This window comes from Bubalus kerabau, chromosome 11, assembly GCF_029407905.1.
Source record: "Bubalus kerabau isolate K-KA32 ecotype Philippines breed swamp buffalo chromosome 11, PCC_UOA_SB_1v2, whole genome shotgun sequence".
Taxonomy (NCBI): domain Eukaryota; kingdom Metazoa; phylum Chordata; class Mammalia; order Artiodactyla; family Bovidae; genus Bubalus; species Bubalus kerabau.
In genome coordinates, this window is record NC_073634.1 from 89,952,438 (window position 1) to 89,966,940 (window position 14,503).

Genomic DNA, 14,503 nt, shown 5'->3' on the forward strand with positions numbered 1-14,503 from the left:
TCTCCTTTCCAGGGATGGAGAAGCCAGAGATAGGAACAGAAGTGTCCTGAGGGAAATGATCTGTTAGATAAGAGGTAGAGATGTCCTTTCCCACTTTCCACCAGCCTTCATCTTCTCCGTACCTGGTGCCAAGAGCTGGGGCCATCTTGGAACCATGAGGGGAGCTGGGCCCACACTCCGGGCACAGAAATGAGAACGCTGGAAAGGTCTGGTCTCTAGCGTTGCCCTCAAGGCTCTGAGTGAATGATACTGAAACCTCCCTTCCTTGAGCCTTCTCCTTAGAGCAGATGATTAATTCTCCCTGTTGCCTAAGCCAGCCTATAACGTCACACTGTGCCCTTCAGACCCTTCTTGGGAAGTGACCTCCCAAGCAGGCAAGAAGGTTCTGAGAAGCATTTGGAAAGGGAACTGGGCCTCTCCTTGGCTTGCTGGATCTCAGACCCATTCCCTACCCCATCAGGCCCCGCTCTGTGTCTCATGGTGAGTGGAGATAGGGGCCGACCCCGGGAAATTGTGCCTGCCAGCTCTCTGGCCAACAGGTTCCGGGCAGAAGCCATGGCAGGAGCCTGGAGAATGGCAGGAGCTGATCTTTGTCCTCCTGTCTCTCTGCTTCAGGCAGCATCCTCTTTGTTTCAGCCCCAGGTCCCCACTGGACAGCCCCCAGGTCCCCTGCAGGTGGCCCTCGCTCGCCCAGCCCTGTGGGTGGTGGTGCTTCCTGCAGCTGTCAGATACCCAGTTATCTCTGGAGCTAGCTCCTGTCCCAGTTCAATTCCCTCTGCTGAACTGCCTTGCCTGCTCTGGCCTCAGTGATACAGGGCATGCTGAAGCGGAAGGCTTTGTACTTGTGTCTGCTGGTCCTCCTTGCCTTCTAAGACCATGGGGTCCTGGGACTTCCCTGGTGGTCTAGGGGTTAGGACTCGGCGCTTTCACTGCCTAGGGCCTGCGTTCAATTCCTGGTCAGGGAGTTAAAAATCCCACAAGTCTCCCGGTACGGCCGATAAATGAAAAAGTTGTCAGATCACTGGGTGCTGTTGTCAGTGAGGATCTGGCGTGGCTGATGGGAAAATGCAGGTTGGGGCCAGAGCCAGACTGTCTGCTCAGTGAGCCAACAGCCCCTGCGGGTCAGATGATACTCCTAGAGTGACCCCCGCCCACCATACTCTTCAGTCCTCTCTTCAAGTGAGGCGGGGCCTGTGGTGGTACCCCCAGGTCCTGTTCCAGTCCTGTGTGCCCCGGGCACCTCCCTGACCCACCTCAGCCCTGGACGAGCCTCCCCAGGCCCAGAGGTCTCCCTGACCTCTTCCTAGCACCCAGATGGAGCTCACCCCTCTGCCCTTGGGCCCCAAGGTGGTTGCCCTTGCTGACCACTGTCCCAGCGACCAGATGTGCGGAGCAGAAACCCTGGGATCAGTCTCCTCTTTGGACTGTCAGCGCCTTGAGGGCAGGGGCCTCCTTTGCTCATCTTCCCTGCAGCGGCAGGAGGGGCCTGGCTTAGAACAAGGGCCCGCAGGCTGTCTGAAGGGAGGCAATGAGCCTCCTCTTTAGGTGTTCCTGCAGCCCCTCCTGGGGATCCCATGGCTGTCTTGTGTCCAGGGGCCCCTGGGGCCCAGGCCGGCGTGACCCTGCTGGCTGCTTGGACAGCCTGGGTTCTGACTTGGCAGGAAAGTGATGCTCACCCTGCTCCTGGGAAGAGAGCACACACCTCCCAGATGGCTTAAGTTGTGCAAGCGCCCTCTGCGTGCTGTTCCCTGCTATGGGAGGAAGAAGTCTTGTAGACTCTGGGGATTCCCACAGGTGGGGCCCCACCAGGGTGCGGCTCCGGCAAAAATGGGGCCATGGCAAACCTAGCAGAGATGCTGCGGCATGTCGGGTCAGATGCAATCACCAGGAGCTTAAGAGAAAATAAAAGAAATCAGTTTTGTTTAAGCATTGGGGAGAAGGTCAGGTTTCATTGGGCACCCATCAGTTCCCTGCTGGTCCCCAAGAAGCCAGCCCACAGCTGGATCCAGAGGTGGGGTCTTCCCTCACCTAGCACCTCACTTGCACGTAGCAGACACAATACGAACGTGTATTGAATAAACGAACAGATGACCAAAGGAAAACATTCTGAATCTTTTATCCCCTGACTTTTAGAAACTCCCACCAGTTTGTCAGTCATGCAGCAAATGCAAATCACAGATTTCTCAGGATGGCCCTAGTTTCAAGTTAACATCAACAATAGGCTTTTGTGTGCCGGGTCCTGGGCTAGACACCTAAGCAAAGAAGTAAATCGTGGTCCTGACTTCAAAGGGAGCGGGAGTGGGAGACCCAAGGAGCCTGTCCAGTGTGATCTGGGCTGGGATGTCAGGCCTGCAGGGCCTGGGGCATCAGGAGGTGGGTGAGCCTGGGGAGGTGAGCAGGGCAGAGTCAGAGGGTCCTGGGTGCCAGCCTAAGGGGTTAGGCCTTTACCCTGTGGACCAAGGGCCACCGGTGAAGGATTTCAAACAAATGGCTGGTCAGATCCGAAACCCATCCTGCTGTGAAACCACATCTGAGGTAGGTGGAGTGTCCGAAGCTGGCCGGGCACACGCTTCCTCGGACTCTTGACTTCTGTCTGCTGAAAAGGCAGGCGAGGGGGAAGCAAAGCATCGCTACAATCAATGCGCCAGGCAAGTGAGCGCCTGCTTCAGCCCCTGGACAGAGGCCACCTCTTCTTTGCAATGTACTGTGTGGGCACTGACCAGCCGCAGGGCCCTGCTGGGCTCCCGGAGGCCCTGACCCACTTCCTGCCAGGTGGCCCTTGTCCCAGCACCTCCCAGGGAGCCGCACCAGGGTGGAGGCCGGGTGGGGTGGTGATGCAACAACGCTTTGTAACACAAATGTCCTGGGGTTTCCACTGGTGTCTTTGGCTTCTGACAGGTATTTTTGGGGATGCTCCATTTCTCCGATGACGCCTGTGTGGTTCAGAGCAAGGAGGGCCTCCCCGGAAGCTCCCAGCTGCCCCAGGCACATCATTTGGAAATTGGCAAAGACATACACTTTCCGCCTCGGAGGGTGGATTGGACTTTTGGAAACACCTAAAACAATTCAAGGGCAGGGCTGGAGGGTTAGTGAGTGACTGAACTTCCGAGCTCTATTTTTGGTCAAATGTCCAAACGTGACTAGCTGTGTGCCGTGACTGATTCCCACTTCCCTGAGTTAGTGGCACCCTGGCAGGACAGGTCCCAACGTCCTCCTGTAGCCGGATGTCATAAACCTCACTCCAGAGTCAACTCTTAGTACACTCCTGGGAAGAAACTTGGTGTGGAATATGACAACGGACACGTGGACCGGACACAAACCCATTTTCCGAAAAGTTTGACATTGACTGTTCAATATTGAGGACACGGATACGTAAATTCTTGCTGACCATCATCTTTGATGTTACTTCTGTTCAGTAAAGGTGACTCCATGCATTTGTAATCATCATGTACCTTTATTAGTCCTTTCAGGTAAATAACTTAAGAAAAAACACCTTTTGTGCCAGACACGTCCTCACTTTTGGTGTCAGAAAATGTGGTCAGCAGATTTATACAGAGTTCTTTGTAAAATACATCAGAGATTCTTAGGACATCAGAGCTTTGATCCAGTCCAGTCCAGCTAAAGAACATTTTACCGAAAGGCCTTGAGATTCAGAGAGAAGTGATGTTCAGGGTTTCATGATGAGCTAGGTGCTGAAGGCAGCTAAAATAATTGGAGTTGGTCCCAGAACTGAGGTGGGATGACCAAGGGCACCGATTTTATTGGCATGTCCCATGTGCATTCGGATGTTTTTGCTTACTTCTCTAAGTTACTGCCTCTGCACCAAACACAAAAACCTTATCTCCATGTAAGGGTAACTTCATAGTTTGCAAGGATCTGCTGCTTTTCTTTAAGAAAAAAAATAAAATTGTAAGGGAGAAGATAAAGTCTATGGAATTTATGCAGAAATACAAGAATGCCATGCATTTGAACAAGACCAGGTTTAGTCACTGTAGATTTATCTTCTCGGATCCAGATTAGTAACTGGGTTTAATGACTCAGGCCTGCTGACTCCCAGGCCTAAGGCCAAAGTCAAGAGTCTGCCTGCAGCCCCAGGGCCAGCACTCAGGGAACCAGTACCTCCTCCTTCCCTTGCTTCTGTTTCCCCATCTGGGTCAAGATGGGTCATCTGGGCATGGCCAGGCCTCCCCAGAGGAGAGTGCAACATACATGCAGTGTGTATGTTAGAGGTGGGCTGGCAGGAGATGCCGTGTGTGGGGGTGACCCGTGCGGGAGTGGCACGTGTGAGTGGCAGAGAGACAGACCACTTGGCTTCCTGAATTGCCTCTTTGTTCTAGTGAATACTTCTAATTCTAAAATATAATCACAGGACTGAGCTGAAAGAGACCCTAGACCAGGGCCAGACCCTTGATGGCTGGAGACAGAGAGGCTCATTCAGGGTCAAGGAGATGGCCAAGGTCACAGAACAGCAAGCTGCGGGCAGGACGGGGTTAGCGGGGGGGTGGGGGGGGCAGGGGGGGTTGGCTGGCCTTCTCCCCACACAAGGCTCCCACTAGAATCCCACACTCGGAAACATCCGGTTCCCCCCACTGGAAGGAAGCCCAATAGCAGGGGACAATGATCGCCACAAGGACTGGTTGATTGATGGGCCAGGGAGAGCGGGGCAGCACAGACAATGCTCCCTCTTGGCCTTGGCACTGGACACGGGAGACTTCCGGAGTTTGAGGGAAAAAAATCTGCGTGTCACTGGAACAAAATGTTTCTTTACAGAGCGAGGACAAATCCCAGAGTGTTCACCACGAAATCCAAGCTGTCCCACTTAGTTAGTGCCTGGGGCTATAATGTTCTCAGATGGGACTGTTTATTGCATTGTTGATCTCAATCCCTCCTAGGAATTAAACTTGCTGGGGTGGAGTAACTCCCCACCGCCCGACCCCCCCCCGCCCCCCCCCCCCCAGCCCCCCATAGTGGTAACTGGTACTCAGTGGTTGCTCAAGGACTGTGTAAAGATGAAATTGATCAGGGCGACCAAGAGTAAAGGCAGCTGTCATGTCCTCTCATGGACAAGGACTCGCTGCTGTTTACCCTCTTCTGGTGTCTCTTGACTCTCTGGGAGCCATGCATGGCCCAGGGAAAGTTCGATTACTCATTCACTTCTGCATTCATCAAACTAGTACTCTTCACAAAGGAGGTTTTTGTAGCAGTGAAGATCCTTGGGTCATCTAGTCCACTTTTCTCCTGAGGCCCAGAGAGGGGAAATGCCCCACGTGCCTCCCTGAGGTCGGCAGCGGTGGTGAGGGTGGGCAGCATCTGGGAGAGGCCAGTTCTCCACCAGAGTCTTGGCTGCACTCCTGGGGACTCCCAGTTTCCCAGTTTTTGCCATATGTATTCCTCCTGTAGACACTGTTGCTGTGTTGGGACTCACATAACCCTCCCAAAGCAAGCCAATCACAGCTGCCCTCAGAGAAGTCATTGGTAAGCGCCACTCAATACAGTAACAGACTTTATTATCTTAGGCTCCAAAATCACTGCAGATGGTGACTGCAGCCATGAAATTAAAAGATGCTTGCTCCTTGGAAGAAAAGCTATGACAAACCTAGACAGCATATTAAAAAGTGGAGACATTACTTTGCCAACAAAGGTCTGAATAGTCAAAGCTATGGTTTTCCGAGTAGTCATACATGGATGTTAGAGTTGGACCATAAAGAAAGCTAAGCACGGAAGAATTGATGCTTTCGAACTGTGGTGTTGGAGAAGACTCTTGCGAGTCCCTTGGACTGCAAGGAGATCAAACCAGTCCATCCTAAAGGAAATAAATCCTGAATATGCACTGGAAGGACTGAGGCTAAACCTCCAATACTTTGGCCACCTGATTTGATGAGCCCACTGACTAGAAAAAGACCCCGATGCTGGGAAAGATTGAAGGCAGGAGAAGGGGATGACAGAGGATGAGATGGCTGGATGGCATCACCGACTCAACCAACATGAGTCTGATCAAGCTCTAGGAGGAGATGGTGAAGGACAGGGAGGCCTGGCGTGCTGCAGTCCCTGGGGTCGCAGAGTCGGAAACGACTGAGCGATTGAACAATACAAAGGACAGTGGATCGCCCGGTGGCTTGCAGACCTGTTACCTCCCACCCCTTGCCCTAATGCCCTTAGACGAGTCTCTCCGGCTTAACAAGCGCAACATGCCTCTTCGCGTGCCCTCTACCTTCTAGGAAGACACCCGGACATGTCAGACGCGGTTCAATACGCTCAGCGGCTCGAGAGCTGCCCAGAGCTGTGCCTCATAATTTGCCCGCTGACCGCTGCCCCTTCTGCCTCCTGCCCCCCTTCATCGTGCGGTGGAGCTGCTCCAGGATCACCTCCAGGTCCTCCCACCGGCATATACAGACGCCCCGCAGAAAGAAAGGGGCCCGGGTCCGTCAGGTAGGGTCCACGTGGCCCGCTCGCGCCAAGCGATTTCCGTTCTCTGCCTGAGGGCACGCGGCATTTGATGCCAGGTGGAAGGAGAGCGCTGGCTTGGCGCACACGCTGCCATCCGGCGGGCGTTCAGAGGCAGGTTTTGCAATCCTTCGGCTGGCGTGCGAGCGGCTAGCTGCCTTAGGCGGCCGACCGGGCGCGCGGAGCCCCGGGGAGCCTGCGGATGGTGCGCATGCGCGGGCTGGCGGCGGGCCCGGGAGGGGCGGGGTTGGCAGGGCTGGGAGGTGCTGACGTCGATCCGCCGGCGACCCCCACCCCTCCCTCTCCCCATCCCGGGTTGGCCCCGCCCCCTCCCTGGGAGGGCGCCCGGACGGAACCGATCGCGGCTGGTTTGAGCTGGTGCGTCTCCATGACGACACGCGCGGCGCTATAAGTAGCGGCGCGGCGGCGCGCCGGGCTTTGTCAGTTCCCCCTGAGCCTCCGCCGCCGCCGCCCCTCTGCCAGCGCTCCGGCGCCACCTCGGGCCGGCGGTCCTCCGCGGGAGGGAGCGAGGCGGCGGGCGGCCGGGCGAGCGGCTGACGGGGGCGGCGGGGCGGCCGGCGGATTCTGCAGCGCTCGGCGGCGGCGCGTTGTCTCCATGGGGTTGGCCCGCCGCGCCCCTGTGCTCTGAGGTAAAAGGGGTCGCGTCCGGGCGGTAGGGAGGCCGGCGAGCGGGCGGGCGCGGGTGAGGGGCAGGGGGTGCCGGCCACGTGTCCCGGAGGCCGGAGCCGACCGGGCGCCTGGAGGAGCTGCGAGGACACGTGGTCGCAGAGCCCGGTTCGTCGGCCCTGGGGGTCCCGGGTGGAGCCGGGCCCCGATCCCTCCCGGCTCAAGGGCAGCCTGGCGCTGGAACGGCCCGGGGTTCACCTTTTCTGAACCACGTCAGTGAGGGTTTTCTGAGCCGGAAGCTCTTTGAGAAGCTCGATCATTCAGCCGCTATTTTTTTTTAAACGCATGAGGTGGTCCGGTAGCAGGTGCAGGAGAGGCAGGAAGCGAGCCCGGCACAGGTCTCGGGGTGCCGGCCTCTCGTGCACGTGCCGGTCCGCCGTGTTGCCCTGGAATTTCCTTTTTTTTTTAATTTTAGGTTTTTTTTTTTTTTTTTTACCTTTCTGTGTGTACAGAGCGAATGGCCCAATATAGAAAGCTACTCAGATCGCTAGAGCTGAGATAACCGGGTGTAACTGATACTGCTCGGCCGGGCTTAGAAATGTTGACGGAATCTTTGACTTGACGATTTAAGAAAAGTCCTTAGATTATTAAGATCAGGAGAATGACTAAGGCGTAGGAGCCAGTCCCAAGATTTTCCCCAAACGGCCGACTGTTTGAGAATCCGAAATAATGAGGCAAGATGTGGGGAGCAGAACCTTTTAGGAGTGTCTAGTAGGGAGGACAGAATGTGCTAATTTCATTCAAACTTAAAATTTAATCGATTTGTAAAATTTTCAGTTGCGGTTTGAATTGGTACCTGTCTAACGTTTCCCAGTTACCAGAGAAGGACCACGTTTTGCCAATCCATGTCATTTTAAGTAACGTAGCCATAACAGAAAAAACACCCAAAGGTGTTCTAGGGTGAACTTTCTTTGTATCAAAAGTTACTGAAGTAAAGCTTTGAAAGATACAAGGAAGCAAAATACTTGTGTGTTTCAGAGAAACACACACTTGCTAAGTTTAAGCCTGAATGTTGTCTTTTTTTTTTTTTTTTAAGACCCTAAACGGCCCAGTCTATCACTGGTGACCCTATTTAAATGTTACTTATGTAGACAGAATGTGTGTGCTGGCTGTTAGTCTGTTCCCTTCCCCTCCGGGCGAATTAGGAAACTAGGAGGTTGACAAAGCCAGCAAGTCACATTAGATCAAGTCTCGAAAGTTCTCCCATGCATGGGTTTGGATTTATGGCAGGCTCGTCCCCCTGGGCCTCTCATAGTGTCCCATGCCAGAGTAAATCCGGCCCCGAACCATTGCCTGGCCTCTGGCAGTAGGCTGCAGGCACTGAAGCGGGTTGCACAGTGGAAAAGATGCCCTCCCTATCAGATTAAAGAGATTAAAATAATAATTTTAAGGTAACTCATTGACCTATGTCACGTTTCATGAATGCCAAGGACAGTGGCTCTGATGGTTAAATGAGCTTAATTTTTGTTTATTCATAAATCATTGTTTGCTAATTTTTGTAATTCATAGTTGAGAATGACTCCCAGGTGATTATCATTCATAGCCAAGCATGTAAGTTAGAGTGCCTGTGAGGATAGTTGGGATTCCCAGAATCCCAAGTAGTTAAGTAGGCAGCGCTGGTTTTAGAATATCGATTGCCATTCAGATACAGCAGCTGTAATACATTCTGTTGATTTTTTTAGATTGCATTTTTTTTAAAAAAACACATGCCTAGCATGAAAATTAGCTCATTTCTCAGGAAAATTTAGAGCACTCAGTAAATTGATAACAATGCCTGTTGTTCACTAAAAGTTCTTCTGTATAAGACTTAGCAAATGTCAGAAATAGCAAGGTGTTTATATTGGCACCTTTGCTAAATTGCTGTCATGGTGTTTTAAGCTTCGAAAGAAAAACAGGTCTGAAATAAAGTAAGCTAACTGTCATGAAGCTTTTCCCCTCTCAGTGGACTACAGGAAAGTTTCTGAAACCTGTATTCTGCATTTTAGCAGGAATGTTTGGAGTGCCTTTTTTGAGGTGGACAAAACTATATGGGCTTCCTTGGTAGCTCAGCTGGTAAAGAATCCACCTGCAATGCTGGGTTCCATCCCTGGGTCGGGAAGATTCTCTGGAGAAGGGCATGGCAACCCACTCCAGTATTCTTGCCTGGAGAATCCCATGGACAGAGGAGCCTGGTGGGCTACAGTCCATGGGGTCACAAAGAGTCAGACACAACTGAGTGACTAAGTACAGTACTATATATGGAAGCTGAGTGTGAAAAACTCTAGTGTTGAATTTGTGAGGTTCTCATTCCGTTGAGATTTATAGAATCATGGGACTTAAACCTAGGAATAATGGGATTTCCAAATCCAGGGAGTGAGCTGTCTGGAGGGTGCTTTAGTAGCCCTGCTTCTTGTGTGTGTGTGTGTGTGCTGTCAATACCTGATCTTCCAATTTAATGTGTTCTGAAGGTAGACAGCAGATTGTGTGTTTATCGAACATTTCCACTGCTACACAGAGAGCACACGCATCTTCGGTGGACTTGGAATTCCTGGGGAATTGCCTTTGTGGAAAGTTGGCATAATCCCTTTAAATTCCATCTCTTATACGTTTTCTATGTAAGTATTTGTGATTGTTGCAAGTTTATCTTAGGAGTTACTAAGTATTAAGACTTCTGAGTAGATTTGTCTGCCCTATTTGCAGTTTGTTGTGTCTCAAAAAGACATCAAGAAACCATGAACAGCTTTAGCAATGAAGAGTTTGACTGCCATTTCTTGGATGAAGGCTTTACTGCCAAGGATATTCTGGACCAAAAAATTAATGAAGTTTCTTCTTCTGTAAGTATATATGAAGTCTATGCTGGTAGTGCAGCTTTGAGAATGTTAGGCAGATGAATGGGAAACTTCAGAGGGGTCTTATGGAAATGTCTTGTTAGGGAATTGGGAGTTTAATTGGCTGTGGATCCTCCAGTAACAATAGTGATTATCATGTCCATGATTGACTAGAGTAGGGTTCGTGAGAATGATGGGCAAGAGAAGGGAAGGCTGTGCCTTGGTCACTTCTGTTAAATTGCTGATGGGTCTCCTGTAACCACTCTTACTGCAGGATGATAAGGATGCCTTCTATGTTGCGGACCTGGGAGACATTCTGAAGAAACATCTGAGATGGTTGAAAGCTCTTCCTCGGGTCACCCCCTTTTATGCAGTCAAATGCAATGATAGCAGAACCATAGTGAAGACACTCGCTGCCATTGGGACAGGATTTGACTGTGCCAGCAAGGTGAGCAAAAGCAGCAGAACTCAAATGATGTCTGTGATGGCCCTGGTGCTCCCAGCAGGGCAGATCAGAATTACTTTGCTTGAGCAGAGGATGCTAAAGAGAGTGGGCATGGACCAGCTTTTCTATATATTAGCTACATGTGTAAATACCTCTTCTTTTTCAGACTGAAATACAATTGGTGCAGAGTCTCGGGGTGCCCCCAGAGAGGATTATCTATGCAAATCCATGTAAACAAGTGTCTCAGATTAAGTATGCTGCCAATAACGGAGTCCAGATGATGACTTTTGATAGTGAAGTTGAGCTGATGAAAGTTGCCAGGGCACATCCAAAGGCCAAGTGAGTTACTCCATTTGAGGGCGGATCAGATATGGGATGTGTATAATGTGAACAAACTCAAATTTCCAGTTGTTAGATTTCCATACTAGTAAATTATCTGTGTACTGAGTTAAACCAAATTAGACTCAGACCACAGGGTATCAGAGCCAAGGAGTCTTATTTTAACCACGGCTGTAGGTGATCTTGTGTCAGTGGGAAATTTGATATACTTTTCTTGCTTCTAGGTTGGTTTTGCGGATCGCCACTGATGATTCCAAAGCAGTCTGTCGCCTCAGTGTCAAATTTGGTGCCACACTCAAAACCAGCAGGCTTCTTTTGGAACGGGCAAAAGAGTTAGATATTGATGTCATTGGTGTCAGGTGAGATCTTGGTGATGGCAGAGATGGAGATGAAGTATTAGACAATGCAAGTTTTATAAGTTTTCTCCCACCATGAATAGTTATTTCCAGAAATAGTAAGAAATAGCGTATTTTTTGTGTTTTGACACCAGCTTCCACGTGGGAAGTGGCTGTACTGATCCTGAGACCTTTGTGCAGGCCATCTCTGATGCCCGCTGTGTCTTTGACATGGGCGTGAGTATCTGTGAGCCCCATGTGTGAGGAGGGGGGCAGGGATGGCATTAACAACTAGTCCCAGTTCTAAAATTGACCTTTGTAAAAGTCATCTCATATTACATATTTAACCTTAACCTGCTGCATACGTTTTTCATGACTTGTTAATCTGGCTGATTGACTTAATTTTCTTGACTCTAGGCTGAGGTTGGTTTCAACATGTATCTGCTTGATATTGGTGGTGGCTTTCCTGGATCTGAGGATGTAAAGCTTAAATTTGAAGAGGTAATTTATAACAAAATTACAATCTGTAGCTCTTAGCAGGTTCCTTTTTGAAATGTTTCCAAACTTATATGTTACAACTAATAACCAGAAGGGACTGCACAAACATGAAAGTAAATGTCTTGGTGTGGTATTTTGAATGACTTGCTCTGGTATTTTGAATGACTTCTGTAATATTTAAAATTGTATTACATTAGTTAATTAGTCTCTCAGTTGTGTCCAACTCTTTGTGACCCCATGGACTGTAGCCTGCCAGGCTCCTCTGTCCATGGAATTCTCCAGGCAGAAATCCTGAAGTGGGTAGCCAGTTCCTTCTCTGGGGATCATCTTGAGCCAGGGATCAAACCTGGGTCTTGTGCGTTGCAGGCAGATTCTTTACTCTCTGGGCCACCAGGGAAGCCCTGTATTATCTTACTGGTTTTCTAAAATGAGACAATATTTTCAAAAGTCTAGGAAAATTGAGGACTGTCACTGTGGAGTTAAGAGAACCTGTTGACTTTAGTACATCATTTGGTAGATTTTGTGCTTCCTTTACTTAGAACATTGCTTTTTAGTCATTTAAGAAGGTAAGCCATTACATGCCACTTATAAAATCCATTCTTAGGTATTAGGAATAGGAAGAATACAGAGTTGACCTTGTTAGTATATATTTACATGTTAGATAAAAATATTTAGGCACTGGTGATAAATTTGTCCCATTGATTAATAAAATCATACCATGCTATGCAATAAAATCATACCATAATAAAGAGTAAAAATAAAAAGTCTTGAGGGGAATCAAAATGAAACCACAGGATATGCAGACTGGTTTTCAGGGAGGTGTTTATCTTTTACTGTTTGAAGATAAACCTCTGCTGATGGCAGCTCTCAATGTTTTTGATGTTGTGTTTCAAAGCACTGCTTCATGTGGGTTTGCCTTGATGACCAACTGCTCTTTTCTGTCTCACTCTGGTAGATCACCAGTGTAATCAACCCAGCACTGGACAAGTATTTTCCATCAGACTCTGGAGTGAGAATCATAGCTGAGCCGGGCAGATACTATGTTGCATCAGCTTTCACGCTCGCAGTTAATATTATTGCCAAAAAACTTGTATTAAAGGAACAGACAGGCTCTGATGGTAGGTATCAAGATTGAATCATTACATATATATACTGAAAGTTCATATCTAAAATGGTTAAGTGGTAATTGAGACTTTCTGCTTTTCTAATTATTTTCTTCTTTTTTTTTAATTTGCTTTTCTAGATGAAGAGGAGTCAGCTGATCGGACATTTATGTATTATGTGAACGATGGAGTGTATGGGTCATTCAACTGCATCCTTTACGATCACGCACACGTGAAGCCTCTTCTGCAGAAGGTACCTTCCAAATGTGTTGTATACACCAGTTGAAAGATGACTGGTCAGAACAAGTGTAAGCAGGTGTGTTTCTCTGTCTCAAATGTAGAGACCCAAACCAGATGAGAAGTATTATTCATCCAGCATCTGGGGACCGACCTGTGATGGCCTGGACCGCATTGTTGAGCGCTGTAACCTGCCCGAGATGCATGTGGGTGATTGGATGCTCTTTGAGAACATGGGTGCTTACACTGTTGCTGCTGCTTCTACCTTCAATGGATTCCAGAGACCCACCATCTACTATGTGATGTCAGGGCCAACGTGGTTAGTGACAGTGTGTGTTTGGTTCTGATAAGAATTAGGTACCTTCCAGGGTTGATTATGCTTGTTCTTGTCCAGTAGAATTAAGAAATTGCTTAGAATTAAATAATAGCAATTATTTTTTGTTTTTCTCCCCATATTAAGAATATATGCTTTAGAAATTTTGGAATAATTACAATGAAAGGAAAATTCCTCCAGTAATAGTGATGTATATAGTTGCAGAATTTTAAGGCACAGTTGATTTAGAAAAGACTGGTCAGTCTATTTCTGTACCTAGAATACTTTAATTAGTGCATGTGACTTGTGGTTTTCTTCTTACCAAAAAGATGATTCTGAAGAAATGCTTGCTGTAGTACTACATTGACTTGCTTCCTGATGACATAGTAACCAGAGATGTAAATAGGCTCATGAATAAGTCACGGTGTCACACAGTGTGGAGCCGCTTGGTTAGCAGTGACTCAGGGTTTCTGACTGCCGCCTCTTTCTCCTGCAGGCAACTGATGCAGCAGATCCGGACCCAGGACTTCCCGCCCGGAGTGGAGGAGCCGGACGTCGGTCCCCTGCCCGTGTCCTGTGCCTGGGAGAGCGGCATGAAGCGGCACTCGGCAGCCTGCGCTTCCACGCGTATTAACGTGTAGATACCACTCTTGTAGCTGTTAACTGCGAGTTTAGCTTGATTTAAGGGTTTGGGGGGGACCATTTAACTTAATTACTGCTAGTTCTGAGATGTCTATGTGAGTAGGGTTGGCACAGGTGCACCAATGTGGAAGACTGGGAGATGGGGTCACACTTATCTGTGTTCCTATGGAAACTATTTGAATATTTGTTTTATATGGATTTTTATTCACTTTTCAAACATGCTACTAAAGGCCTCAACTGCTGAGCAAGCGTTTGTGGCTTGTGTATCAGCAGGATAGGCCAGAAGCTTAGTGTTGTGACCGGTTTTAACAAAAAGGAATAAAGGATCTTGACGTAACTTGGCACTGGGAAGTTTTTACGGTGTGTTCCTTTCAGGCGGCTCACCTGAGCATGTGTTATAGGTGGGAATTTATGTTTTTTTCCCTGTAGGCTGAGAAAATTGCCCCAGAAGACTTGAGGAGTTGACAGGTTTTTAATGTTTTAAAAATCTGTGGAATACTTTTTTTCTGTTTTGACATTTTTATTTCAAGTCTGAGTCCTGGAGAAAGTCTGCTGTGGCGTTTCAAAGAGTAGTGAGGTAATCTAACCCCATGGTAGGGGGAGGAAAAGGACAGACGAGACCATGGGCAGCCTCAGGTGTTAGTGGTTCCCCA

At 49.0% G+C, this 14,503-nt stretch overlaps 1 protein-coding gene and 1 non-coding gene across 3 annotated transcripts; both read left to right on the top strand.

Moving 5' to 3' along the window:
* Positions 1 to 6,897: 6,897 nt before the first annotated feature.
* ODC1 (ornithine decarboxylase 1) lies at positions 6,898 to 14,187 on the top strand. 2 transcript variants are annotated; one of them, XM_055540936.1, is made up of 12 exons: positions 6,898 to 7,094; positions 9,579 to 9,725; positions 9,811 to 9,944; positions 10,213 to 10,386; positions 10,550 to 10,722; positions 10,947 to 11,081; positions 11,213 to 11,294; positions 11,475 to 11,558; positions 12,511 to 12,673; positions 12,799 to 12,911; positions 13,000 to 13,214; positions 13,705 to 14,187. In XM_055540936.1, exons 3-12 carry the CDS (start codon positions 9,843 to 9,845, stop codon positions 13,847 to 13,849), a joined length of 1,386 nt encoding a protein of 461 aa, XP_055396911.1. In that variant the 5' UTR covers positions 6,898 to 7,094; positions 9,579 to 9,725; positions 9,811 to 9,842; the 3' UTR covers positions 13,850 to 14,187. The 2 variants fall into 2 exon arrangements, with proteins under 2 accessions (XP_055396911.1, XP_055396910.1); XM_055540935.1 differs by having other exon boundaries at positions 9,583 to 9,725.
* On the top strand, positions 8,339 to 8,471 carry LOC129623922 (small nucleolar RNA SNORA42/SNORA80 family). Its single transcript, XR_008700671.1, has one exon. It is a non-coding gene; the product is annotated as a small nucleolar RNA SNORA42/SNORA80 family (small nucleolar RNA).
* Positions 14,188 to 14,503: the final 316 nt, after the last annotated feature.